The sequence below is a fragment of the Tupaia chinensis genome, unplaced genomic scaffold (assembly GCF_000334495.1).
Source record: "Tupaia chinensis unplaced genomic scaffold, TupChi_1.0 Scaffold143787_1, whole genome shotgun sequence".
NCBI lineage: Eukaryota > Metazoa > Chordata > Mammalia > Scandentia > Tupaiidae > Tupaia > Tupaia belangeri.
This window is the reverse complement of record NW_006203636.1, coordinates 213788-240321: the sequence shown is the minus strand read 5'-3', so window position 1 is coordinate 240321 and position 26534 is coordinate 213788. Positions and strand designations below refer to the sequence as shown.

Genomic DNA, 26534 nt, shown 5'->3' with positions numbered 1-26534 from the left:
TCCCTACCACCACAGCTTAGTTTGACCTATTCTGGCACTTCATATAATGCAATCCTATATTTACTCTCTTTGTCTTGCATCTGTGACTTAACTTTATGGTTTTGAAACTCAACCATATTTTTCAATGTATCATTATTATTTTTTTCCCCTTTCATTTGTGTCCATAGTGAATAAAGCTGCTATCAACATTTTTGCCCAAGTCTATTTGTGGACATATGTTTTAATTTTTCTGAAGAAAATACCCATGAATGGGATTTCTGTGTCATGAGTGGAATTGCAGTATCATAGGATAAATGATATTATAAATGTAAATGTACATTTAATTTTATAAAATATTGCCAGAGTTTTCAAAAGTGTTTGTACTATTTTACACCTCATAGTGACATGTAAGAAATGCTCCATATCCTTGCTAATATTTGGTATTATTAGTCTTTTTTTTTAATTTTAGCTCTTCTTTTGGGTTTGAAATGTTGTCTCATGGTGGTTTTAATTTTCATTTCCTTGATGACTAGTGATGTTAAGCATTTTTTCCTGTTCTTACCGGTCAATCTTGTATCTGCTTTTGTGAAGTATGAGTTCAAGTCTTTTGACCACTTTTAAAGTCCACATCTGGGTCTCATTGGTAATAGCCTGCGTTGACTGCTCTTTTGTATGTGTCACAGTTTTGTGGGTAGAGAAAGTGGTCATTAGACATGTCCACAACTGATAATAATAAACAATAGATGGCGACAAGTGCTACTCGTTAATTGCCATTCATTAATTCAATAAATATTTCCTCTCAGCTCTCGTGCTAGGAAGAAAAAGATGCTTACTGCTTGATACCTGTTCTTAAAGAGCTCACAGTGTAATATGGGAGATAAAAATACAGTAAGAATGGTAAAGCCTATACTAGAAGGTTCACAGGAAATGTAGAGACGGAGACATCTTATTCTCTTTGTGAAGAGGTGGAAGGTTTCTCAGGAACTTCTAGTGACTGTGGCTATTATAAAGGTTATATTTGCAAGGTTATAGTTCCTTTTTCCAGGAAACATATGTATATAGTTAGTCCAGTACTTTCCTGTACTGTTATTTGCGTTAATACAGGACATCGTTGTAGCTATTCCAGGTTCTGTCATGTTCTTTTGAGAATTACTGACTTTTTGTGTGAGAGGGTAGTTAATTCTCATGGACTCTAACTCCAAACTTTGGCTCCATGAAGGCATGTAACTTCTCTTATCTCTGTTCTGTTCTTAATTTACCATTGAGTAACTGAAAGGGTTTTATTATTGACCTTTTTCAGATTGAGGAAGTTTTCTTCTATTAGGTAGTTGGGAAAATTGTGATGTGTTTTTCTATGCAAAAATGCATCATGACTTTCCTGATAACCCAGTATTTCAACTTTGCTGAGTGTTTTTGTTGAAGTGTTTTATTGAATTTTTATAAAATAATTTTCTTTATCTAGTGAGTGGATTATTATTGAGCTGGTTGTATACACACACACACACACACACACACACACACACACATATATATATATATATATATATATATATACACACACACACACATATACACACACATACACATATATAGTTTTCTTTATTTTTTTAGTTCATTAACATGGTCAATTACACTAATGACTCTCAAATATAAATCACCCTTCTTCTTGTGACAACCCCACTTTGTATAATTTTTTTTTAATTTTATATATTCTTGGACATGACTTACTAATAAATTTTAAAGATTTTCTTCAGTGTTCACAAGAGACATTCATCTGCAATTTTTTTCTTTTAATGTATTTATTTTGGAATTGCCATAATTCTGGTCTTATAAAATGTATTGAAAAATATTTTTTCTTCTCACATATATTCTGACAGAGTTTGTGTGTAAGACAGTATTAGTTCTTTCTTAAATTTTAGGAGAATTCACCTGCAAAGCCTGAGGACATGGGGTTTTCTTCATGAGAAGATTTAAATTATTAATACAATTTGTTTAAAAAATGTTTGGTTATTGAGATTTTCTATTTTTCCTTGTGTTACTTTGAGTAAAATGTATTTTTCAAGGAACATGTCTGTTTTATCCAAGTTGTTAAATTTATTGCCTTCTAGTTGTTAATAATATTCCATTACTAGGGTCAGCAGGTGGCATGGTGGTTAAGGCGCTAACGTTTCACATGACCAGCTGCAGTTGAAATTCAGACCTGATGGCTTGCTTCCTCACTCCCCCTCCAATCCCCTCTGGTGAGCACACATGCCCTATAGCAAGTCAAATAATAATAAATAAAATTAAATAAATATATCTTTTTTTTTTTTTTTAAGAGAGATTTTCCTATAGGGCATGTGCGCTTGCTGGAAAGACAGACAGAACACAAAAAATCACCCCCCACCCCAGAGGGGGATGGCCATGCCCTTCTCCTCCATTCTCCTCTTAGGATTTTGGGTATGCATGCACATGCATCCAGCATGAGTTTAAGCCACCAAGTCCAGGACACGAACCACAGTCGACTACATGGGAGTCCAGCAACATAACTATTACACCACCTGCTGGTCCCTATAAATATATCTTAAAAAATAATATCCCATTATTATTATTTTTATTTCTGGGTGAATCCATGCTAGTTCCCTTTCTAGTTGCTGATAGTGATTTTTTTTTTCTTTTTAGTTTGCTAAAGGGCATGCGTGTATGTGTGTGTGTGTGTGTGCTCACCTGGGAAGGGTTGGGGAAGCAAGAATGCACCCCACCTGCCACCCCTGGGGACATGGTCATACCACAATTCCTTTTCCATCTCCCCCTCCATTTAGAATTATGGGCAGGTAAGCGCATCTACCCAGCACGTTTCTCAAGCTGCCAGGTCTGGGACTGGAATTGTGTTTTTGGCCCTGTTGGATCTAGCCATCTTAACTACCACACACCATGGAGTAACCTGTTAATTTGTCTTTTATTAATATTTTTAAAAAATCTTGCTAGAGGATTATGCTTTTTATTTATCTTTCAAAAATCATTTTTTTGTTGTTTTTGTGTATTCTTCCCATTGGTTGCTTTTTATTTGACTGTTTTCCACTTTCTTCTATATTATTTCTACCCTTCTATGTCTTTCAGGTTTAATTTGTTTTCCTTTTGGCTATCATTTTAAAGGGAATATCTGGTATGATTTTGAAAAAGCAATAGAAAGATTTGCATTAGGCATGCTTAGAAAATTTATGTTGAAAAGACTTTGTGATCTTATTTTTGGTACTGTGAGGTTTTTTTTTAATGACAACTATTGTACTTTAATTTCAATTAATTATGGATAGTGGACAGACAGTTTACAGGAAGCATAAGGAAATCATAAGGTAAAATTCTTATTCTCTACTTGTCAAAACAGACTTCTAAAAATAGCATTTTAACTTGAAAGTAGAAATACAGCTATATTTTTTAGGCAATTATTCTGCATAGGTCCTATTCTTACAGCCTCTGCCTCATCAGCCATTACACATGAAATTTCACCATTGACATATGGACTATACATGCCAATTGTGATACATTTCCTCATGATATATGATATATTTGTATTCCAGTATAGTTTTCTAATTAACTGACATAAAAAATGTGTATGGGTTAGTTAAGTAGCTTACATTTTGTGGCCCTTTTATCTTTTTTTAGAGAGATTTTTGCTATAGGCCTGTGTGCTCACTGGAGAGATGGGGAAAACAGGGAGAGAGAGAGAGACAGAGACAGAGACAGAAAGCAAGAAATCATCCCCTGGGAGGATGGCCATACTGCAATCCTTCTCCTCCAGGCTTCTCTTGGGATCTTGGACATGCATACAACATGTATCTAATGTGAGGTTTAAGCCACTGGATCCAGGACTTGAAATATGGTTGACTACGTGGGAGTCCAGTGATGTAACCAACATACCATCTGCTGGTACCTCTTTTTTCTTTTTATACTAGTCTATGTGTGTGTTTTTCTAACTATAATGTAAACTCATAAGAAAACATGGTCTTCTTGCTCTTGGTTTTTTGTTTTTAAATTCTGTAGTTCATAGTAGGCCTTAACAAATATTGATGTATTTCAATATATTTCTTTTGAATGTTTCTCAGAATTTAAACATTTAAGGTTCATCTTTTCCACTTTAAAGTAATACGAATAACCTAAACTTAAATGTTAATTGATCATAAAAATATTGCCTTTCAAAACTATTATGAAACTATTAAAAAAATATATATAAAATCTCACTTTTCCAACCAAGTTTTGGAAACCATTATATTCGGGTCAATTAAAAGTAAACCACTATGGGCCAGCCCTGCAGTCTAGTGGTTAAGGCAGCAGATCCTACATGGCCAATAGTGGTTCAAAACTCAGCCCCAGTGACTTGAAAAGCATGCCATGTATGTGTGCATATATGTGCAAAATCTTGACAAGAGAAATGGAAGAGAAGAGATTGTGGCAGGACTACGACCTAATGGAGGTGCTTTGTACCTCTCTTTTGCTCTCTCTGTCTCTCTTTGGCAAATGCACATGTCTTCTGGCAAAAAAAAAAAAAAAATTTAAACCCCAAGAAATAAAAGTAGAATGATGATAATTGTTGAAGCTGGGTGTTGGGTAAAAGTGGATATTAGATATTTTCTCTACTTTGGAATATGTTTGAAATTTCTGTCATGTAAAATTGAAAATGTCTATTATATTATAAGCACATGTATGTAAACTCAGGGAGATGGGCAAATTATGTCTTGTCATTGAAAATGTCTGTCTACAAAATATTTCTGAATATAAGTTGATATAGTGGGCCTACAGATTTAGAGAAGAGAGTTCTCTTTAAGAAAAAGAATATAAAACTATGTGTGCAAAGTTTAATAAAAAGTAATGAAATCTTATTTAATTGCAATTTGCTAATTAGTAAAGCAATCATTGAGAAAGTATATATTTCAATTTCTCAAAACACAACTTTGTGAATAAATACTTTACTTGCTATTTACAAATAATATTTACTTTGTGTGTCATTAGAATATATCCTTTCATGAAGATAATTTGTAAGAGAGCAAATCTTTTAGCCTAGTTCAAGAAAGTCATAATTTTAATAAACTGCATTATTTAAAACATGAATATAACTGGAAGGAGCTCTGCCCTTTGCCCTTATCCTAGGATGCTCACTTGTTCTAAATAGCAAAAGTGTGGATAATGGTGTAAGAATTGCTCTGCCTAAGGATTTGATATGCTGAAAAAAGTTTTTATTTTCAAAGCTCTGGTGGCTCTTTGTGCTGCTGAAAAGTCAAGATCTGGAGTAGATGGGTCTTTATTGAGCAGAGCAATTTAATGAGTATGGGAGTATACAAGGAGAGACCCAGAATCTAGTCTGAAGTGAGAACTGGGTAAAATATCAAACTGATTTGCATATGAAAGCATGGGGAATTTTGCTGTAAAAGCTTGGCCAAGAGGAGAGAGGAAGAGTTTTAGCCAGTTGTTAGGGGTCACTGAACATAAGGAACAAAAAGGTTTTGGGAAATCTCCTCTTTAGGGGAAAGAAGATTAAATTTCAATGACCAAAGATTCTGACATGTGTTTGAACTTCCTTTCTACTCTGTATCGTCCTAAAAGCTTGGTCTTCGGGAACTTTGCACAACATTTGTATTGAGTTTGTAATGTTTTGGATGGGTTGAAAATGAAGGAATGAGGTCCAATGTGGAGTAGTATGGGGCACAGTGGTTTAGGGCAGGTTATAGCAAGGTAACTCAGGACTTAGGGGCAAACCTGAAAGTTCTTCCCTTCTAAAAATAGAACTATCCTTTTCAAAATGTGAACCCTGGTGACCTGCCTGAGAATTCTTGGCCATACTGGGGAACTGCAGAATCCTAAACTCACCATACACCTTCTTAGAGAATTCATCTTGTACACTTTTCTTGGGAAACGGGAGTTTCAGAATTGAGGGGCTGATTCCATATATATGCTATGGAATACTACTCAGCCAAAAAAAAAATGAGACCTTGGCATTTGATAGAAAGTGGACAAATATGGAAGATTTAATGCTAAGCAAAGCAAGCCAGAGTATGAAAGAGAGGCATTGTATGTACCCAGTTAATATATACTGAATGCCTGTGCTCTATGACAGAAACTGAAAGATTGGAACGCTTAGAAGTATGGAAAGCAACTATGAATACCAGAGACAGTACAGGGGAAAAGGTGGAAAATGGGGGGGAGGGGAGAGAATCAAGGGGGGAAAAACCTTCAATGGACAAAAAAATGGAAAATTATCTGGTTATCTGTTGATGACAATGTGTAGGGTAATTTCTTTGACTGGACAAATATACAGAGTATTCATGCTGGGCTATACAATGGTTGAATTTAAAAATTTAAATATAAATATATCTATAGCTATCTAAAGATTCTAGAGGAAGTAAATTCTTCGATAGACTGGGTTGTGTGAAGAGGTAGGGTAACTTCTTTCAGACTACCTTTCCCCATGACAATTCCCAGGAATAAAGTTGGATTATACCTTGTGCAACTGCCTTTACTTCTAATTCTAAGAAGAAAAAAAACAAAAAAAAAAAAAAAAAAAAAACCCAGGAAACCATTTTCCAGATTTCAGAAAAATCCACCAGTGCTGTAAAGCCTTCCTTTTGTTTCCTGACAAATAGCTTGCTGACACCGAAAACAAAAGGTGTGCTTTCTGGCACTGCTTCTGGCTGTCCTCTTGACTAGAATGACCTGCCTTGTGGACGTGTTCAGCTTTTACCATTTCAAAGTCCAGTGGGTGACATGTACAAGGGTTGTAAAAAATTTCCAGTTATTAAAGCTGATGTTATTACTGGAAATGATCAATGGTAGCGTTGTTTATTGTATAGCTGGGTCCACAGGACCAAATTATTAAAAACATGAAAATAAGAGAGAACAGGTGAACTGGTTCTGACCTTTAGTGGACTTGTGTCTCATGCCTTGTCTGTCTGCGAGCATCTGATTCATTTTATCCCCCAAAGAGCAGTGAAACTACTACAGATCTGTACAATAACCAAAGCTACACACACACACACACACACACACACACACGCGCACGCGCAGACATCTACATATATGTGTCTCTCTGTGTCATGTATAGATTAAGATCAGACAGTAGAAATTTTACTCTGCTTGGCTTTTTTAACAATGTGAGACATTTCATTTAAATGTTTTGATTTTTATATGAATTGAAGTAGTACCTATGAAAAAAACTCCTACCTTAATTATTCCATCATAACTGAAAATATTCTATTTGATGTGTAATTATTTTTCATAAAACATTCTCTTTCTGTTAAATAGATTCCACCCTTTTCCTAGGCTGAAGAACCATAGCCACCAAGGAGATCCTTGGAGGATACTCATAGCTTCTGGTGTTTTGCATTTTCACACACATCAGTGATAAAAATGAATGAAGCTGATGGGCATTGTTTATTTCTTAATTAGAAACAAATGCTAATAGATCTTGGCCAAGCTGCAGAAGAGAAATCTGGATACTGGCTTCTATCCCAGAGTAGATTATGATCTGTTTTCATCAATCCTTCTCAAAGATTCTACCCAATTTTTCTTAACAACTCTGTTTACTCTCCTGATTACTTTGACTTTATGAACACAAAGGAAACCGCCCTGGAATTCCACCAGCTACTTTACTGCTGCCTACTAGGAGGAGTTTTTAAAATGTACTGTCCAGTCAGCAAGTGGCATGGTGGTTAAGGCACTGGACTCCCACATGGCCAACCACAGTTCTGAGTCTCAGACCTGGCAGGTTGCTTTCTCCCTTTCCCTTTCACTCTTGCTTGCTCTCTGGTGAGTGCCTGTGTTCTATAGCAAATTAAATAATAATCATAAATAAAATTAATCAATCACTCTTTTAAAAAATGCTTTTCTTTTTTCTGATTTTGCTTTTTATTTCTCTTTCACATTCATCACCTTTGAACATATTGAATATACTATACTCATTTATTTTGCTTATCATCTGTCATTCTCCATTAGTATGAGACCTCCACAAAGGGAGGCCATTTTATTTGTTCCATGTACTGCATTGCTTTAATTCTACCAACTAGAACTGTGCCTGGAATATAGTAGGTGCCCAGTAAATCATGGTTGAATGAAAAATGAGTGATGAATAAATTGTGTGGTGGTAGGTTGTGATGATGGTTTTGTTATCAGCTCTTTTATGAATCTGGAAAAACCTTTAGCTTTGTTGAAGAAGATGGGTACTTTTTGTCATAGGCGTCTTCAAGAATTTAATGCAACAAAGATTCTCTACCCAGAAAAATGCATGTACTCATTAAAATACATTTGTCCCTAGAGCCTCATAAAAATTTCTTTCTTGCTCTAAAGTTCTGATCAATTTCCTTTTTTGTTCCTTACCATACAATACTTTTTTTTCCCACCCTCCAGATTTGCACCTCTCAAATTTGTTTTCTAAACGATTTTTTTAAAACTAGTCACAATTTTTCTGTCATTTTGCTGGAATGCTCAGAACTTTAAATTCCCTACTGTGTTAAATATCAAACAGAATATCTAAATATTCTCCTCATGTACTTTTCAGATTTTGCCGAAGATCTACTTTTTTCACATACTTAGGATTTCCACATAGAATTTTTTGTAAACATCAAAGACCTGTATTTCTTACTTCTTCCTGTCCCTGGTTGTCCATTAAACTGATCTGCTCACAGATACCTTGGTTTCTTTATCTACACACATGCCCTTATCCTTCATTTCTTTGGATTTTTCATTTCTTTCAATCCTCCTCAAGGCATGTTTTCCTTAAGAAGACTTCCCTCCTCAATACAGTGAACAGTTAATCCTTGACTGCACAACCTTAACAATTAACTGTACTTTTTCCTTTATCACTTTATTTTGACTTCTTACTCAGTTAAAGTGGTCTTTCGGTTCTCCTTTTTTGTCTTTTCTCCATGTAGTGATGACATAGTGCACCACGGAGTGTTATAATAAGTACTACAGCTGACGCAGATCTCAGCTCCAGGCTCTGCAGGCCTCTGTTCTGTTGGTGGCTGTATGTGCTGCATTAATCATAGCATATTTTGAATATCACCTCTCCTATACACAAAACCTAAGACATGTTCCCTTGGATCCTCTACATGTCCTGCAGCCATCTATAGGATATCAGAGAGGGCTGTTAATATCACTCAAGTGTGACATTATTAACTCATTTCAAGGGGGTACACACACCAACTACTAGGTGACTGAAGCCAGCATTTGTCTTGTCTTACTCCTAGGCAGTTCACAAAGAACAAGTGCTTTGTAGCTGGTTAAAGGACACTCGGGGCTTTAAATTAGGTGGGATGAGAGATTATCAGTCATGGCACTGGACCTAAAATTCTTTAAATGTAAGTGGATTAAAATTTTGGGGACCAGCAGTTAGTGTAATGGCTATGTCACTGAACTCCCATGTAGTCAACCGCGGTTCGAGTCCCAGACCTGGTGACTTAAACTCATCCTGGGCACATGTGCATGCACACCCATGATTCTGAGAGAAGAATGGAGGAGAAGGGATTGCGCGTGGCCATCCCCCCTGGGGGGTGATTTGTCGCTTTCTGTCTCTCTGTGTCTGTCTTTCTGGTGAGTGCATGCACCCTATAGCAAAAACAATCTCAAAAAAATTTTTTGCTTGTTTTTCTTCTTGGAATGAGCAAAGAAATGATTCATTAGAGGAGATAACTATCTTTTTTGGGAGGCATATAAAATACTAAGTAGGGCTGTTATTTCTTAAACTGGTGCCCTGCATAGTCATTAATTAGTATACTACTGTTCAAAAGCTTATTCATATTAACAGGAATGAACATTTCTGGTGTTTTGTGGAGGAAGGCATTTTCCCAAGCATTGTAAGATCAATTGTATTTGCATACTTTGGATATGACAAAGATAAAATCTATTTAATGATTAATGTTTTCAACTTCAACCCGTTTTTTTCTGGTTTCTAGGACAAACATTATCACAGATAGTGTACAAAAACAGCAAATGGGACAAAATTTACATTTTTAATTTCAGCTTCATGATCAGAAATGTCATTATGTGTGAACATCCTTTTTTTATTTTAAAAGACGATCGATGCTAGCTTCTGTTTCCTTATACACAATAGAGAATGGTTAGGAAACACAACCAAGACTTTGAGATTGAATGCTTATCTGAACTTTGTTGCACATATTCTAAGTAAACTTTTTGTGGAGAATTGTATACTTTGGATGACTAGATTTGGGAGTAAGTTTGGGTTATAACCAGATTCTTTTACAAACACCTTCCTCCATCAGGAAAGTACAGATGGCTTCACCTTACTGCCTCTCTGAAAGAGTTCCTTCAGAATTCCCCTGTAATGATTACGATCAACGTGAACAACAGTGACACAAAAGAGTTTTCAAATAAGCCAAGCAAGGATTTTCCGGGTCTGTGGCTGCAAATCCTACCCCAGACACAGAACATGATATTGTCACATTATCACACTCTCTTTCTCTTTTTTTTTGGAGAGGTTTTTGCTATAGGGCTCGTGTGCTCGCCAGACAGACAGAGAGACAGAAAGCGAGAAATCACCCCCAAGGGGGGATAGCCATGCCACAATCCCCTCTCCTCTGTTCTCTTCTCGGGATCTTGGGCACACACGCACACGCGCCCAGCATGAGTTTCAAGCCACCAGGTCCGGGAATCGAACCGCGGTTGACTACTTGCGAGTCCAGCAACATAGCCATTACACTAACTGCTGGTCCCTCTCTCTCTCTCTTTTTAACATGTGTAGCCCTGATATGCTTCTATTTTGAAGGCCAGAAATGTCAATGTCATTTTTTATCTCTATTCGCATATGTAAGTGTTCTATTTGGGAGAAGAGAGAGAAATAAAATTGGAATCTGTGGTCCAAGACCAGATAACATCAGAAACTGGCCCAGAGCAGATAAGGCTTTTTCCTCAAGCACTTTACTCTGAAAGCTATGGGTCAAGCACAGATGAGAGATTACGGGAGAACACAGGCATTATCTAAAGTCCAATGTTCAGTATAAACCAGAAGGCTCTATGGTACGCCCACATCGAAGTCAATGTATTATTTCATCAAGTATTTGTTTACTAACTCCAAAGGGCATATGCTTGGTGCTTCATGCCAGAGATATATGGTGTTACCATACTCCGTCCATGTGCTAGAGAGGCCTACACAAGAAACAGTGAACACACGAAGTAATCTAATGGATAAGATAAAATTATGTAGCACTAGCTTTTGTATGATACCAGCCAGACCAGAAGGGTTGTCACCGAAAATGGCAGGAATTCTTAGTAGACAAGTTTAAATAATGCCACTGCAAGTAGCGGTAAGAGTGAGAGTTTAGCTGGAGCACTGAGTTGTGGGGAAGATCAGGTTGAAGAAATGCTTAGTGTCCAGGTGGTGGAGGTCCTGAAATTCCAGGTTAGTAAGCGTTTTATTCTATAAGCAAAAATAGAGACAAAACAAAACAACACCCTGCACCTTATTTCTGTGTCTGTGCAATGTTTTAGCTGGTTAAAGAACACTCAGTGCTTTAAAGTAAGTGGGTTGAGAGATTATCAGTCATATTACTGGACCTAAAATTCCTTAAACGGAAGTGGATTAAAATTTTTATTTTTCTTCTTGGAATGAGAAATGATTCATTTAGAGAAGATAACTATTTTTGGGGGAGGGGACATATAAAAAATGAAGTGGGGCTGTGACTTCTGAAATTAGTACCTCGTATAGTACCAGCTTATATTTCAGATGATAAATCTAGTGGTGGTGGTGTGAACAAGAAGGAGAAACACAGATAATGCCTGTTGAACTTGAAGTAAATGTACCTGGCCCCGTAAATATAAGCTATGAATATTAAAGAGAATAGGTAGTAAAATACTGACCTAATCTGAGTGGTGATGATGAACAAAGGATGTGGTGGAGGAGATGGACAGGGAAGAATGATAACAAGTATATGTAAGTACTGCTCTTTTCTTTGCTCTAGTTATGCCTCGAGAGTGGAGAGAGTGGCCCGCTGACTGTGAGCCAAGGGGGCTACAGATTTTGTAGAAGAGGAGGGAAATTATCACCTGGACTAAGACTTTCACAGACTCTCTGCCGACATTGTTGCAGTAACACAAAGAGAAAGAATAATAAAGGACAGAATGAAAGAGAAAGTTCTAGATCCATACTAGGTCGACCTTTTAGATTCAATAAATGATGAATATGATTGTGATTGTGTCCAAAACTGTAGATGTTTTGCAAATGTTAATGCCACTGATGCCCTCCGAAGCTATGCTGCTGAAGACAACAGGAAGTTTTATCCATTGGAATCTGTTACCGTGAGGACAGCAGTAAAGACAGCTGTAATCCTGAGCTCCTCCAGGAGTCTTTCCGGGTCACTTCTGCATGGATGCTTTGTCAAGTCTATCTACCCATTTTCCTTTCTGCATTTTCTTGGAGAACATACCTTTTTCTTGGGGGAAGGGTGGTTTTAGAAGCTTATTTATTCTAGATCTATCTGCTGTAGCTGAAGGCCAACTCTTGTTTTTTAGGGAAACACTAGGAAAAGAATCGTTTGTTTTTGTAAACTTTAACCAGCAGGTACTGGAGATGGATTTTCTCTTTCAAAGATGTGTAGGAGGAAATTACTTTTGTCTGATTGGACTTAGAGAGCATCTTAAGTACCTATTTTGTTTTTAGAGTCACTGAGGAAGCACTGTGAATAGATAAGACTCTTTAGATGAAGTGACAAAATATTAATGGGGGTGTCATATTCATTTATATGTCATTTTTCTATATTTTGATTGCTATCTATGTTATTAAATGTTGATATTCAGTAACATTGCATAAATCGTCTTTTTGTTTTAGTTTGCTATAGTGTGCTAGCCAGGGAGACACACACACACACACACACACACACACACAGAATGTGAGAAATCACCCAAGGGAGATGGCCAACTGAAATCCCTTCCTCTCCGTTCTTTTCTCAGGAATTTGGACATGCATGCACATGAGGCCAGAGTAACTTTTTAAGCCACTGGGTCTGGGACTTGAACTGCACAGTTGACTATGTGGCATCTAGCCACCTTAACCTCCTTACCATCTGCTGGCCCATATTCTCTTTTTAAAAAAAACTCACTGTCTGTTTTGTAAAATGAATATTGAGTTAATCACACTATAGCTTGTTAGCCGTTTGGAATTAGTAAAATGTCCTACTGCCACCTGGTGGCAGCATGTCTTTGTCAAAAATGATAAGCAGGACACAAAAGTCACTTAGAATGAGGTGTTCAATGCAAACACAGAAACTTCTGCATGGATGCTTTGTCAAGTCTATCTACCCATTTTCCTTTCTGCATTTTCTTGGAGAACATACCTTTTTCTTGGGGGAAGGGTGGTTTTAGAAGCTTATTTATTCTAGATCTATCTGCTGTAGCTGAAGGCCAACTCTTGTTTTTTAGGGAAACACTAGGAAAAGAATCGTTTGTTTTTGTAAACTTTAACCAGCAGGTACTGGAGATGGATTTTCTCTTTCAAAGATGTGTAGGAGGAAATTACTTTTGTCTGATTGGACTTAGAGAGCATCTTAAGTACCTATTTTGTTTTTAGAGTCACTGAGGAAGCACTGTGAATAGATAAGACTCTTTAGATGAAGTGACAAAATATTAATGGGGGTGTCATATTCATTTATATGTCATTTTTCTATATTTTGATTGCTATCTATGTTATTAAATGTTGATATTCAGTAACATTGCATAAATCGTCTTTTTGTTTTAGTTTGCTATAGTGTGCTAGCCAGGGAGACACACACACACACACACACACACACACACAGAATGTGAGAAATCACCCAAGGGAGATGGCCAACTGAAATCCCTTCCTCTCCGTTCTTTTCTCAGGAATTTGGACATGCATGCACATGAGGCCAGAGTAACTTTTTAAGCCACTGGGTCTGGGACTTGAACTGCACAGTTGACTATGTGGCATCTAGCCACCTTAACCTCCTTACCATCTGCTGGCGTCTATTCTCTTTTTAAAAAAAACTCACTGTCTGTTTTGTAAAATGAATATTGAGTTAATCACACTATAGCTTGTTAGCCGTTTGGAATTAGTAAAATGTCCTACTGCCACCTGGTGGCAGCATGTCTTTGTCAAAAATGATAAGCAGGACACAAAAGTCACTTAGAATGAGGTGTTCAATGCAAACACAGAAGGCAATGCTCACATAGTCCTTCATGTTCCATCATGACCTCAAATCTAACATGTCTAAAAGCACATTTATAATTTCTCCCTTAAGTTATTTCTCTGAAAATAAGACTTCTTTTTTGAGTATGAAAATGCCCAGACATCAGCACTTTACATACTTTTATTTTTCTTTATTTCTAAACAAGGATTCAAGGTAATTATTATTATTCTAACTTACAAATGAGGATATTGAGGCCCAGGGAGGTTAAATAACTTTCCCAATGAGATGCTGTAGATCTTCCACGTTATTGTATTTTTGCCTTCTAATCTATTGCAGGGCATTTTTTCCTTCACTTATTTCAAATCTGAAGCCTTCGTGTCATGGTGGCTCTTCCATCTGTTTTGCTGCCTACCCATAATTATTTGTTACATAACCCCCTTTCTTATAATGTATCAATTCTAACTATCAATGTCTCTAGTCAAGCACACTCCTGATATTCATTTGATTTTTATGTTAAAAAATTTTAAATTGATCTTAACTAGATTATATATAAACATCCAAGCATACAGAAAAATTGAGAAGAAAAAAATGAAAGTCTGGGACCAGCAAATGGCGTAATGGTTAAGTTGTTGGACTCCCATGTAGTCAGCTGTAAATTGAGTCCCAGACCCAGCGGGTTAAAACTCACGCCAGGCATGCATGTGTACCCAAGATCCCAAGAAGAGAATGGAGGAGAAGGCATTGTGGCATGACCATCTCCTTGGAGGCGATTTCTCACTTTCTTTTTCTCTGTCTGTCTGGTGAGTGCACACACTCTGTACCAAGAATCTTTCTAAAAAAGGAAAGTCTTCTGCCATCACTTTCAGTATCTTTCACTAATTTCCAGAGTAGCACATAAAAATGTTGGTTTTCAAAATATAAATAGACCTATAATATTCCTTTTATTCTCTGTAATTTACAGTTTTTCACTTTCTTTTGTCTATTTATTTATTTATTTATTTATTTATTTATTGGTAGAAGTTTTTGCCTTAGGGAGCATGCACTCACCCAAAAGACAAAGACAGTAAGAGGGAAAGTGAGCACTCTCCCCACCCATGGCAGTGCTGCAGTCCCTTTTCCATTCTCCTTCTGGGATCTTGGGCACTCATGCACACATGCTCAGCGTGATTTTCAAGCCCCTCCGGGGCTGGAACTGAGGGTGACCATGTGGGAGTCCAGTGATGTAACCGCTATGCCATCTGCTGGTCCCCCATCCAACAATGTTTTACCTATCTCTCTATGTCAGTGCTACAGAATTTACACATAGTAGACACTTGATAAATATTTGCAAAATAAATTTTAGATTTCAATCACTTCCTCCTTTCATCTGAAACAGGCATTTATTATTTTTGTCTATGTTTATGTAATTGAAGCATTTCTCTCTTTCAGGATATGGGTTATCATGGGTCTTTTCTCTTGGTTATTATCAATAATATCAAGATCTCTTTCATAGCATGATATAGTATAGTAATAAAGATTTATTTTCATTAAATATCAATGAAAGAAGTCTGTGTGCGAGTAGGTGTGGTGTAATTTTCTTGAATATTTTTTCACATGTCAGTGCTAAACTATAACTTATTCTCAGCTGTTTTGTATAAAGTTTTAATTTCTCTACTATTCCCATATGTCAGTAGTTCTCAAACTTTTGTATACATCAGATTTACCTGAGGAACCTTATTAAACTCTAATTCATGGGCCTGCCACTGGCAGTGGTTAAGGTGACTGGAACCCACAGAGTTGACCTCTGTGGTTTGAGTCCTAGACTGGGCTGTGAAAAACATGCCAAGTGCGTGTGTGTACCCAAAATCTCAACAGCAGGGAGAAATAGAGGAGAAAAGATTGCTGTGTGTGTTCATGCCCAATTGGGGGAGGGGGAGGGAGATGCTTTTCCCCTTTCTTTTCTTCTTTCTCTCTCTCTCCAGAAAACACACACACCCTCTGGCAAATATAAAAAAATTAAATAAATAAGCTAACTCCAATTTAGTTTCAGTAGTTGCAGGGTAAGATCCAAGAATTTTCTTTGCTAGCAAATTTGTATGTGACGCTGATGCTCCTGATCCAAGGACCACACTTTAAGGATCACTGATCTGGGGACCAGCAGTTGGCGTAATGGCTATGTCACTGGACTCCCACGTAGCTGACTGCAGTTTGAATCCCAGACCTGGTGGCTTAAACTCACACTGGGTGCGTGTGTGTGCATGCCCAAGATCCTGAGAGGAGAATGGAGGAGAAGGGATTGTGGTGTGGCAATCCTCCCTGGGGGGTGATTTCTCGCTTTCTGTCTCTGTCGTTCTGACAAGCACATGTGCCCTATACCAAAAAACCTCTCCAAAAGAAAAAAAAAAAAAAAAAGGAAAAAAGATCACTGATCTGTGTGACTCTCCCATGACGCTTTATACATCCCCAGATGACTGTTTACTGTATAGTACAGTAGTTTAAACAGAGGGTTGAAAATGGTGGCCGAGAACCAGGCCTGGGTGTATGTACCCTGTTAGCACAGGGCCAGCAATGACACTTAAAGGCTGAACTAAAAAGATTGACAGTCCTGCCAATGGCTCAGGCCTCAAATTAAGGAACAATTTTCACATGTGCAGAGGGCAGACCAAGCTGATGTGTGCCTATTAGTCTCCAGCAGCCCATGCCCTAGAGATTACAGTCTATAGCTGCTGGGTCATCTTTTGAGTATGACAGATGGGATTATAATGCCAAAAAACAATATTTATAGTCTTTGCTTCTCGGTAAGAGCTCAGCCAAGTAAAATTCCAGGTAATAAATTTACGCATCTAGTCAAATATTTATATCTATTCTGTTATTACTATCGACTTAATACTGATATGATTTGCCTTATAAAACAATCGTATAAATCTATCATACAAAAACACAAAATTATTGAGACAGAAGAGGATTTTTAAAAGTTACCATAGGTTTCCACTGCAAATGTAGTAAAATTGCTTTATCTTTAATCACTTGATTTACAAAAACTGCTTGCATATACATCTATTGGGTATCGGAGACACATCATCTTTGTATTTGTTACCCAAAATATAAATGTAGTGCTTGTCCATAAAGCTTATATAATCGAGTGGTTATTCTTGAGAATAATGAGATATGGGAGATAAAATCATAATTCTAAAATTTTAATTTGCGAATTACATTGTAGTTTTGTTTAAGCCACAGGGTCCCTGACTCGGGACACTACATTTGTAGTGTTTTTATTTTTATTTTTGGCAGAGGGCATATGTGCTCACAGGAGAAAGACAAAGAAACAGTAAGAAAGCACCCCTCATGGAGTATAGTCATGCTGCAATCCCTTCTCCTTCATTTGTCCCTCCTGTTGGGATTTCGAGCACAAACACACATGCACCTGGTGTGTTCTTAAAGTCACCACCTCCGAGGCTGGAACTACACAGTCTGTAATACCCATGACCTGTCAGTCAAATTTGAGCTAACTTTTGAGAGCCGTATTTTCTCCTCCAACCTGTATTTCTTCCCTCAAGCCTGTGTTTCCTTCTTTGGAGTGTTTACATTTTTAAAGACAACACCTGAAAGGATCAATATTTTACCTAAAACTTCAATGATAATGGTCATGTCTGTAGTCCTCCAGTGAGGGGTCATTTGTGAAAAGCAAACATTCTCAGCTTCCTCTTATTAGATCACATTTGTTCCTGCCAACTTGTTACACGTTTTAAACCGGCGGATATTAAAGATTCATAATTCTTTGTTGTAGTCCATCATATTCACAAATCCATGTTTCAGTACCTGACTCATTTTTCTTGGATAGTAAGAATAAAAAGGTAAAGACAAGAAGTGGAGGTGACACTAAGAAGGTACTTCCTGGGCTGAAATATCTCTGTCATGCAACCCCTCTGCTGGTTAAAGTTTCCTTTTGATCAGTGTATTCCTCCTATACAAGTAAAACCATCTCATGTTATAGTGGGACCAGGCAGTGATGGAAATGAGAAAAGAAAGGAATTAATATCTGGAGAAACCCTTAATTGTTCACACTTTAAGGTGAAGTGTACAATCTTTTGATTGGAACATTTGCCTCCTCACACTTAGGCAGTGTAGGGTGAGTGAGGCAGTGGAAAATGTGATGGTGACAACGAATAATTTCAGAGCCTAGAATATTGCAGGTTTACCGTAATCACAGGCCTGCACTGAGGCTTTGGCTTTGATGGGAGGAGGGCTCAGGACTACTCACATGAAATGCCAGTGTGAGAAGAGACATGGTAGTAAACATGAGCTGCACTGCTTTGTCATTTTTCAGAGCTTCTTTCTTTATTTAGAGAGGCACCCCTGACAGGGCCTCATCGTGCCATGATCCAGGATTGTGGATGTGCTCAGTGCGTTCTGGTCATCCGGGGATCCAAACCTGGGGCCTCTCATGTTGCCCCAGCAATGTGCAGCTGACCCTACTTTATAAATCTTTTTAACTGAATCCTGGCATAGGTTGCAGATATCCTCAAAAAATCATCTCAAATGGTATAAGCTACCATTTATGCCTGTAATAGTTTCACTAACAACATACTGAACATTTGGCCAAACTTGTTGCTCTTTAAAAAATAAAAGTTGATTGGTTAATTAAAGTTTACATATCTCTCTTTTTAGGTGGTTCTTTGGAGCAATCAAAAGAACAGATGCAGAAAAACAACTATTATATCCAGAAAATCAGACAGGTGCCTTTTTAATCAGAGAAAGTGAAAGCCAGAAAGGAAATTTCTCCCTTTCAGGTAAGGGCATTGTTTTGTGTGATTCAACTATGGGTCTGAGAGTCTGTAGTCACCAACCTGGTGTTGGAACATGGATATGTTAATTTAAAATTTACCTTTTTCTTATCTTCACAATAACATGAAAATTAAATCTACTGTACCCTCAAGAGCAATATAAAAAATTAGCCAAAAAATTATTATCTATGGCTTGAAGTCTCTATAAACAGATTAAAATATATGCACTCTAGATATGAATTGAAAAACAACACGGTGTTGGGACCAGCAGTTAGCGTAATGGCTATGTTGCTGGACTCCCATGTAGTTGACCGTGGTTCGAGTCCGGGACCCTGTGGCTTAAACTCACACCAGGTGCATGGGTGTGCGTGCCCAAGATCTCAAGGAGAATGGAGGAGAAGGGATTGTGGCGTGGCAATCCCCCCAGGGGTGATTTCTCACTTTCTGTCTCTCTGTTTCTCTCTGTCCTGGTGAGTGTATGCGCTCCATAGCAAAAACCTCTCCAAAACAAAATTAAAATAAATAGATAACACCGTGTTGAATGGGAAGGGAGAAAGGAAGCATTTAGAGAAAAAATAGAGGCATGACATTTGTGGGATACAGAAATGGTGTATTACCTGTTGATGATAACATGTATAGTATTCTCAACTGGACTGGTCTGAGAAGTACTTCATGTTAGGTAAATTCTCTTTATAAACTAAATGATGTATAGCTATTGAAAGTTAAGAAAAAACAGGAAGAGCAGTGGAAAATGTGATGGTGACAACGAATAATTTCAGAGCCTAGAATATTGCAGGTTTACCGTAATCACAGGCCTGCACTGAGGCTTTGGCTTTGATGGGAGGAGGGCTCAGGACTACTCACATGAAATGCCAGTGTGAGAAGAGACATGGTAGTAAACATGAGCTGCACTGCTTTGTCATTTTTCAGAGCTTCTTTCTTTATTTAGAGAGGCACCCCTGACAGGGCCTCATCGTGCCATGATCCAGGATTGTGGATGTGCTCAGTGCGTTCTGGTCATCCGGGGATCCAAACCTGGGGCCTCTCATGTTGCCCCAGCAATGTGCAGCTGACCCTACTTTATAAATCTTTTTAACTGAATCCTGGCATAGGTTGCAGATATCCTCAAAAAATCATCTCAAATGGTATAAGCTACCATTTATGCCTGTAATAGTTTCACTAACAACATACTGAACATTTGGCCAAACTTGTTGCTCTTTAAAAAATAAAAGTTGATTGGTTAATTAAAGTTTACATATCTCTCTTTTTAGGTGGTTCTTTGGAGCAATCAAAAGAACAGATGCAGAAAAACAACTATTATATCCAGAAAATCAGACAGGTGCCTTTTTAATCAGAGAAAGTGAAAGCCAGAAAGGAAATTTCTCCCTTTCAGGTAAGGGCATTGTTTTGTGTGATTCAACTATGGGTCTGAGAGTCTGTAGTCACCAACCTGGTGTTGGAACATGGATATGTTAATTTAAAATTTACCTTTTTCTTATCTTCACAATAACATGAAAATTAAATCTACTGTACCCTCAAGAGCAATATAAAAAATTAGCCAAAAAATTATTATCTATGGCTTGAAGTCTCTATAAACAGATTAAAATATATGCACTCTAGATATGAATTGAAAAACAACACGGTGTTGGGACCAGCAGTTAGCGTAATGGCTATGTTGCTGGACTCCCATGTAGTTGACCGTGGTTCGAGTCCGGGACCCTGTGGCTTAAACTCACACCAGGTGCATGGGTGTGCGTGCCCAAGATCTCAAGGAGAATGGAGGAGAAGGGATTGTGGCGTGGCAATCCCCCCAGGGGTGATTTCTCACTTTCTGTCTCTCTGTTTTCTGTCCTTCTGGTGAGTGTATGCGCTCCATAGCAAAAACCTCTCCAAAACAAAATTAAAATAAATAGATAACACCGTGTTGAATGGGAAGGGAGAAAGGAAGCATTTAGAGAAAAAATAGAGGCATGACATTTGTGGGATACAGAAATGGTGTATTACCTGTTGATGATAACATGTATAGTATTCTCAACTGGACTGGTCTGAGAAGTACTTCATGTTAGGTAAATTCTCTTTATAAACTAAATGATGTATAGCTATTGAAAGTTAAGAAAAAACAGGAAGAATAAAAAAAATTTTGAAAAAAATGGAAAGCTATTTGCTGCTGCTGATGTGGATAGCAATGTCTTTGTCTTGACTGATATGCATAGTAATCATGCTAGAAAAAGAAATGCTATACACTGTAAAGATATATGTGATTAAATGTAGTATAAAAAAGAAAAAGTAAATAAAAAAAGAAAAATACATACATCTGGCGTTTTCTCACTTTTACATTATCTAGGATCCTTTTAGGTAAATGCTAAGCAAGAAGTGAAAGTTATACTGTTGTCAAAATTGATATTGCCACAATACATTTTCTTTTCCATTTCACTTGTCTTTGCCTGGTAAATAGAAAGTGAATTGAAATGCTCAATGCAAATACATTTAATCAACTCCATGACATGTAAAATTTGGTCGAATATAGCTTTTCAGCGCAGAGTCAAGTGCCTTGCGAAAAAGAGGCACAGAGGACCCGAGGAACATCTTTAAGAGTTGTAAATATTTACGTGTATGACTTCTGCATTTGTTTTTAGGTGTACGTTGCAATACTAAAGAATGAGCTTTCTTAAAAACTCTACACTTGGGGTCAGCAGGTGGCATAGTGAAGTTAGAAAGTGCTTTTCTGATTGCCATTCTTGAAAGGTTTCTACCTATCTTTTTAATGCTTACACCGAGGTTGGTAAAAAAATATTTAATGACCAGTATGGGTTGGGCATTAGCCATTCAAAATAGGTGCCCCACCAGGGTGAGACTCACGAGTGCACACCTGTACACCCACAAGTGACATGAATAAATGTATAATAAGTTTAGTCTTGATTATGAAGACATATAAAAATGTGTATGTAAACAAAACATCTCAAAGAAGGGTAATGTATAATATAACTTTTTTGCAAATAGATTTTAAATATCAAAATATGTTTACTGTTAGGTATAGATTAAGTAAATGTACTTAGTCTCTAAATGTTTTTACATACACATACACAACTCATATCCTCAGCCACAGAAAGCGAAATATCTTCTCATAAATAATGTGTATATATATGTGTTTATATACACACACATATTTGTCTATGTGTATATAGTATAAATCCAGGCTCCATTTTTATTATTTCTGTCTTATAGTATCCTGTGAACATTTTTGCGTGTATTTAACATATTTCTATACTATTATTTCTAGAAGCCACATAGTTGTCTATTGTATGGATATATCATTTATTTTGACTCATCTCATATTTTGTACGATATTTTCAATTATTTTGCTGTTATGAAGTATGATACAGTGGACATCCATGCAGATAAATATTTTAAGGTGGAATATTTGAATATTTCTATAAGAATATTGTATTCAGAGAAAGAACTGAATCTTTTTGAAATCTCTATGCTTAAGAAGAGCTGAAAGAATTTCTTGTTTAAATGCATCCATGTTAATTGCTTTTTGCCAGTTTTTATATATTAAACTAGGTGGCAGTTATCAAATGTTTTAGATTAGTATTAAAAATATGAAGGGATAATATTTTCATGAGGAAAATAAACTAAAAGTAGAATGACCTGAGTCATACTGTTGAATAATGCCAGGCTGCAGTGAGCATTTGAAATACTGTCTAAGTAGAATATTATGGAACAAAATAGCTTTACAGGCTTAGAACAAAATTACAAGGATATTGTCTGCTGTGTGCTATGAATACTCTACAGAGCTTGCTTTTGGATTTAGGAAGCTTTGGAGGCCTTGCTTGGAGACCAGCATATCATTATAGATTCTTTTTCAATGAAGTCAAACAATTTAGAGTCTTTCAAACAAATTATCTGATTGCTGTGTATTCACTGGGGGATGAAGTAAATGCATACTATTATGTTCTACTGAAGAGAAAATTTTCCTATTAGCCAGGAGTAAGGCTGTACAGGAGAAAAAAATGGAAAGAAAAAGGTCTTCAATATATCCACATTAAAACAAACAAACAAACAACTCAATTGCTGACTGTTGATTATCACTAAGAATCTTCAAATATTCCACTCATGGGTTTATTTCCTAGTGCACTTGTCTCTTTAATCAGTCAGAATTGATGGTCTTCAGTTTTGCTGACTGCTATGCTGCAAAAGGAAGGCAAATAGTATCCCTTTTCTAGCTCTGTCTTTCTCAGATGAGTTTTCCTTAGAAGTATTGTCTTTATTCCTTGGGCGGCCATGGCTTGCAGCTGTCAGAGAATGGAATCATGAGGGAGCATGATTTATTGACGATAGGGTGGGCTCTAGGAAGCAGCAGCCCAGGTTGGGGTGGGTGCTAATTGGGTGGCTGTGATCCTTGCATGGCTGTCGGCTCTTGTGAGGTCTGAGTAGATCAGAAAAGCGAGTTAGGGCCATGACACCTCTCATAACAGCCAGATGCTAATTAGCTGTGAGTTACAGCACCGCTTTCGGATATTACATATTCTATGCAGTAGCCAGAGAATCTGTCTTCATTAGATACATGACAGGTAGTTTTAGGGGACCTACTGTTATTTATCATTGGTAGTGAATTGTTTTTTTGATGAAAAATAAAGAATTCTGAGTGTGTGTCAACTAGTTCGACTATTTCTTGATTTCAGTAAGTTATTTTTAAGGGAATTTATCATTTTTATTACCATTAATATTAATTTGATGTTTGATGGCCTGTAAACATTTTTGTTGCTGTTTTAAGCACACTTTAAGGAATATGCCCTTTAAGGGGCTTAAAGTGAGCTGCAGGTGAGCTTTTCAGAAAAGATTCTGCATTGTACATGGTAATTTTACTTTAGGTGATTCTGCATATAAAAACTTATAGTAGAGAGACTTTCTGGTTGATTTTCAGTGAAATCCTATCTGGAGAAATAATAATGCATTAAAGATAGTTGAAAAACAGCTACATTGAGGATATAAGGTAAGAAAGCTCATTGACAATATTCAGGATAGTGTATCTAGGAGTTGACTCTTCATTTAGATATTTGTTCATTTCTTCAGCAAATATGTAGACCACCTCCTGTGTTCCAGCCCTCTGCTAAGTGAAGGGCGGCAAAGACCCGCAAGGTGCAGGACCTGCAGTCAGTATAGAGGAAAGGTGCCTTGTAATTATCTTGTTGCCATATAAGAGGGAGGAGGCAAAGTCTCCAAGGAGGAGTCAAGGAAGGTTTCACCAGGGAGGGAGCATTTGTGTTCTGTATCAATTTATGCTACAATGTGGTAGTGCACAAGTGATTATTTCTGGCAAAGGCAAGTGTAGAGAGTTGTGAGTATATCTGGTGTTTTGTGGAGTGTTGAGAAGGGTAGAGGATAGTGCTTTACCCCCAACTTCAACCAGCCCTGGATCATGGGCATGTGCGTGCTAGGCATACACAGGGAGATGTCTGGCCATGAACTCAGTCTTTCATGTGGGTCAGCCTTGCAGAGCTTTGTGTTGTATTCTTGCACCACAGTCTAGCCTCAAGACTTTTATAATAATAGTTTGTGATTACTGGGAAGTCGCTTTTCTAAAGTGATATGATTTAATTTTAAAATAAATACAGTAGAATTTTTGGAACCAAGTCAATGTTTTAGCCTTCAAAGTGACTGGGTGCTATTGTTCAAAGTGTTGGACAAATGGTAGAAGGTTTCACCAGGGAGGGAGCATTTGTGTTCTGTATCAATTTATGCTACAATGTGGTAGTGCACAAGTGATTATTTCTGGCAAAGGCAAGTGTAGAGAGTTGTGAGTATATCTGGTGTTTTGTGGAGTGTTGAGAAGGGTAGAGGATAGTGCTTTACCCCCAACTTCAACCAGCCCTGGATCATGGGCATGTGCGTGCTAGGCATACACAGGGAGATGTCTGGCCATGAACTCAGTCTTTCATGTGGGTCAGCCTTGCAGAGCTTTGTGTTGTATTCTTGCACCACAGTCTAGCCTCAAGACTTTTATAATAATAGTTTGTGATTACTGGGAAGTCGCTTTTCTAAAGTGATATGATTTAATTTTAAAATACAGTAGAATTTTTGGAACCAAGTCAATGTTTTAGCCTTCAAAGTGACTGGGTGCTATTGTTCAAAGTGTTGGACAAATGGTAGAGCCTTTATAGAAAGAATATCTCTTTAGTAGCTATTTAGGGATATCTCTTAGCTTAGGAAATTGTGTGATCATAAAGGGCACCTCTGGTTCTTGGAAGTGGCCAGCTTTATCTGAAGCAACTTTCTGAATAATATGAATGGCTAACCGGAGTGATACCAAAGAATTTCTGCATGCCTTATAAATTAATTCTGAAGGCAATTCAGAAAGTAATGAGAATAACATTAGCTTCTTTAGGAAAGGTGTGTATCCTCTCATATTGACCTTGTATGCCTCTTTCATGTTGAATGTACATATCCAGAGATTCATTTATATTTATGAGGAATTCTTTAACTGTCTGTAAAAATGTACCTCTCAAACTGGATTATAAATTGCTTGAGCAGAAGACACATTTTTATTGCTCTCTGTTTCATGTTTCTTCTCTGTCTCCATAGTTCCCACTGCAGTTTTGTAAACATGGTAGACACCCAAGCATTCATTCTTTATGCTGCAGTCTACAAAGAGCAACGAGAAGCAAGGCCATGGTCACTTTCTTAAACCTCTGAAGTCTAGACCATATAAGATCACAAATAATCCTTCTACCTGCTGTGTTTTAGACTTATTTTAGAAAGACAGTTTCACATCTTGACAGGTCAGGTTTTATTTTCAGGTCATAAGACTTTGTACAGGAAACAAAATTGGAATTGGAAAAGGATATATCACTTGTTAGTATGACCTTCTCTCTCTCTCTGCTAGACACAGAGTTCAGACCCAAACTCAGACCACTCAGCTGTCATTATTACTCCCAAACTTTGGAGATCTGCTGACTCATTCTAAGCTGGCTCTGGGCATAGGTAAAAGGCTCCTCATTTCACTTGCAAGTCCCCTGAATACCCACTCATTTTTCATTTAGAATCAATGTGGACATTGTGGGCACTGGAGTTTGTCAGTAACGTTCTTACTATTAAGGATGAATGTAAATAGAATTGTGGATCCCAAGTATGGACAAATATTAAATGACTGGGAAAAATGCCTTTTGAATGTATTATGCAGTGAACCTTCTGTGGATTCTGGAAGCATTTTGCTATTGGTTGAAGATGTTTTGCTTTTTAAAAAGTGCACATGCTGCACAAAGAAAATTTTATGTTAATAACCCCAGCATCTCATATAAAATGTATTAAATTTTAAACGTGTTTGGTGCCATCTTATAAAATGCCTTTTAATTAAAGTCATAATTTAGTTGTGTTCAGCTTAATTGCAAATATCATTGCCTGTAATAGCAAGTGACTTATTTTGTGAGTTATGATATATGCTGCCTTTTCTTAACATTACTACTGATAGGTTATATTTCAAATGTTTTAAATACTCTAGAAAGTTAAATTAATATTTTTATTATGTAGTACATATATCTGTGTTTGTGTCTGTATACATGGGTACATACACAGATGCACAGGAAAAGAATTTTTCTCCAGGGCACTGGCTCATGGAGAAATATTTTATAGAAAATCTATTGCTAGTGTTTCTTTATGGGGCTTGTAC

The 26534-nt window shown here is 37.2% G+C and overlaps 1 protein-coding gene across 1 annotated transcript in view; it reads left to right on the top strand.

The window, feature by feature from the left end:
- FRK (fyn related Src family tyrosine kinase) overlaps positions 1–26534 on the top strand; it is a 109197-nt gene that overhangs the window by 41002 nt on the left and 41661 nt on the right. Inside the window, exon 2 of the mRNA XM_006164984.3 lies at positions 18750–18871. Within this exon, the coding sequence (XP_006165046.1) occupies positions 18750–18871 (122 nt within the window). The remainder of the gene's footprint in view (positions 1–18749; positions 18872–26534) is intronic.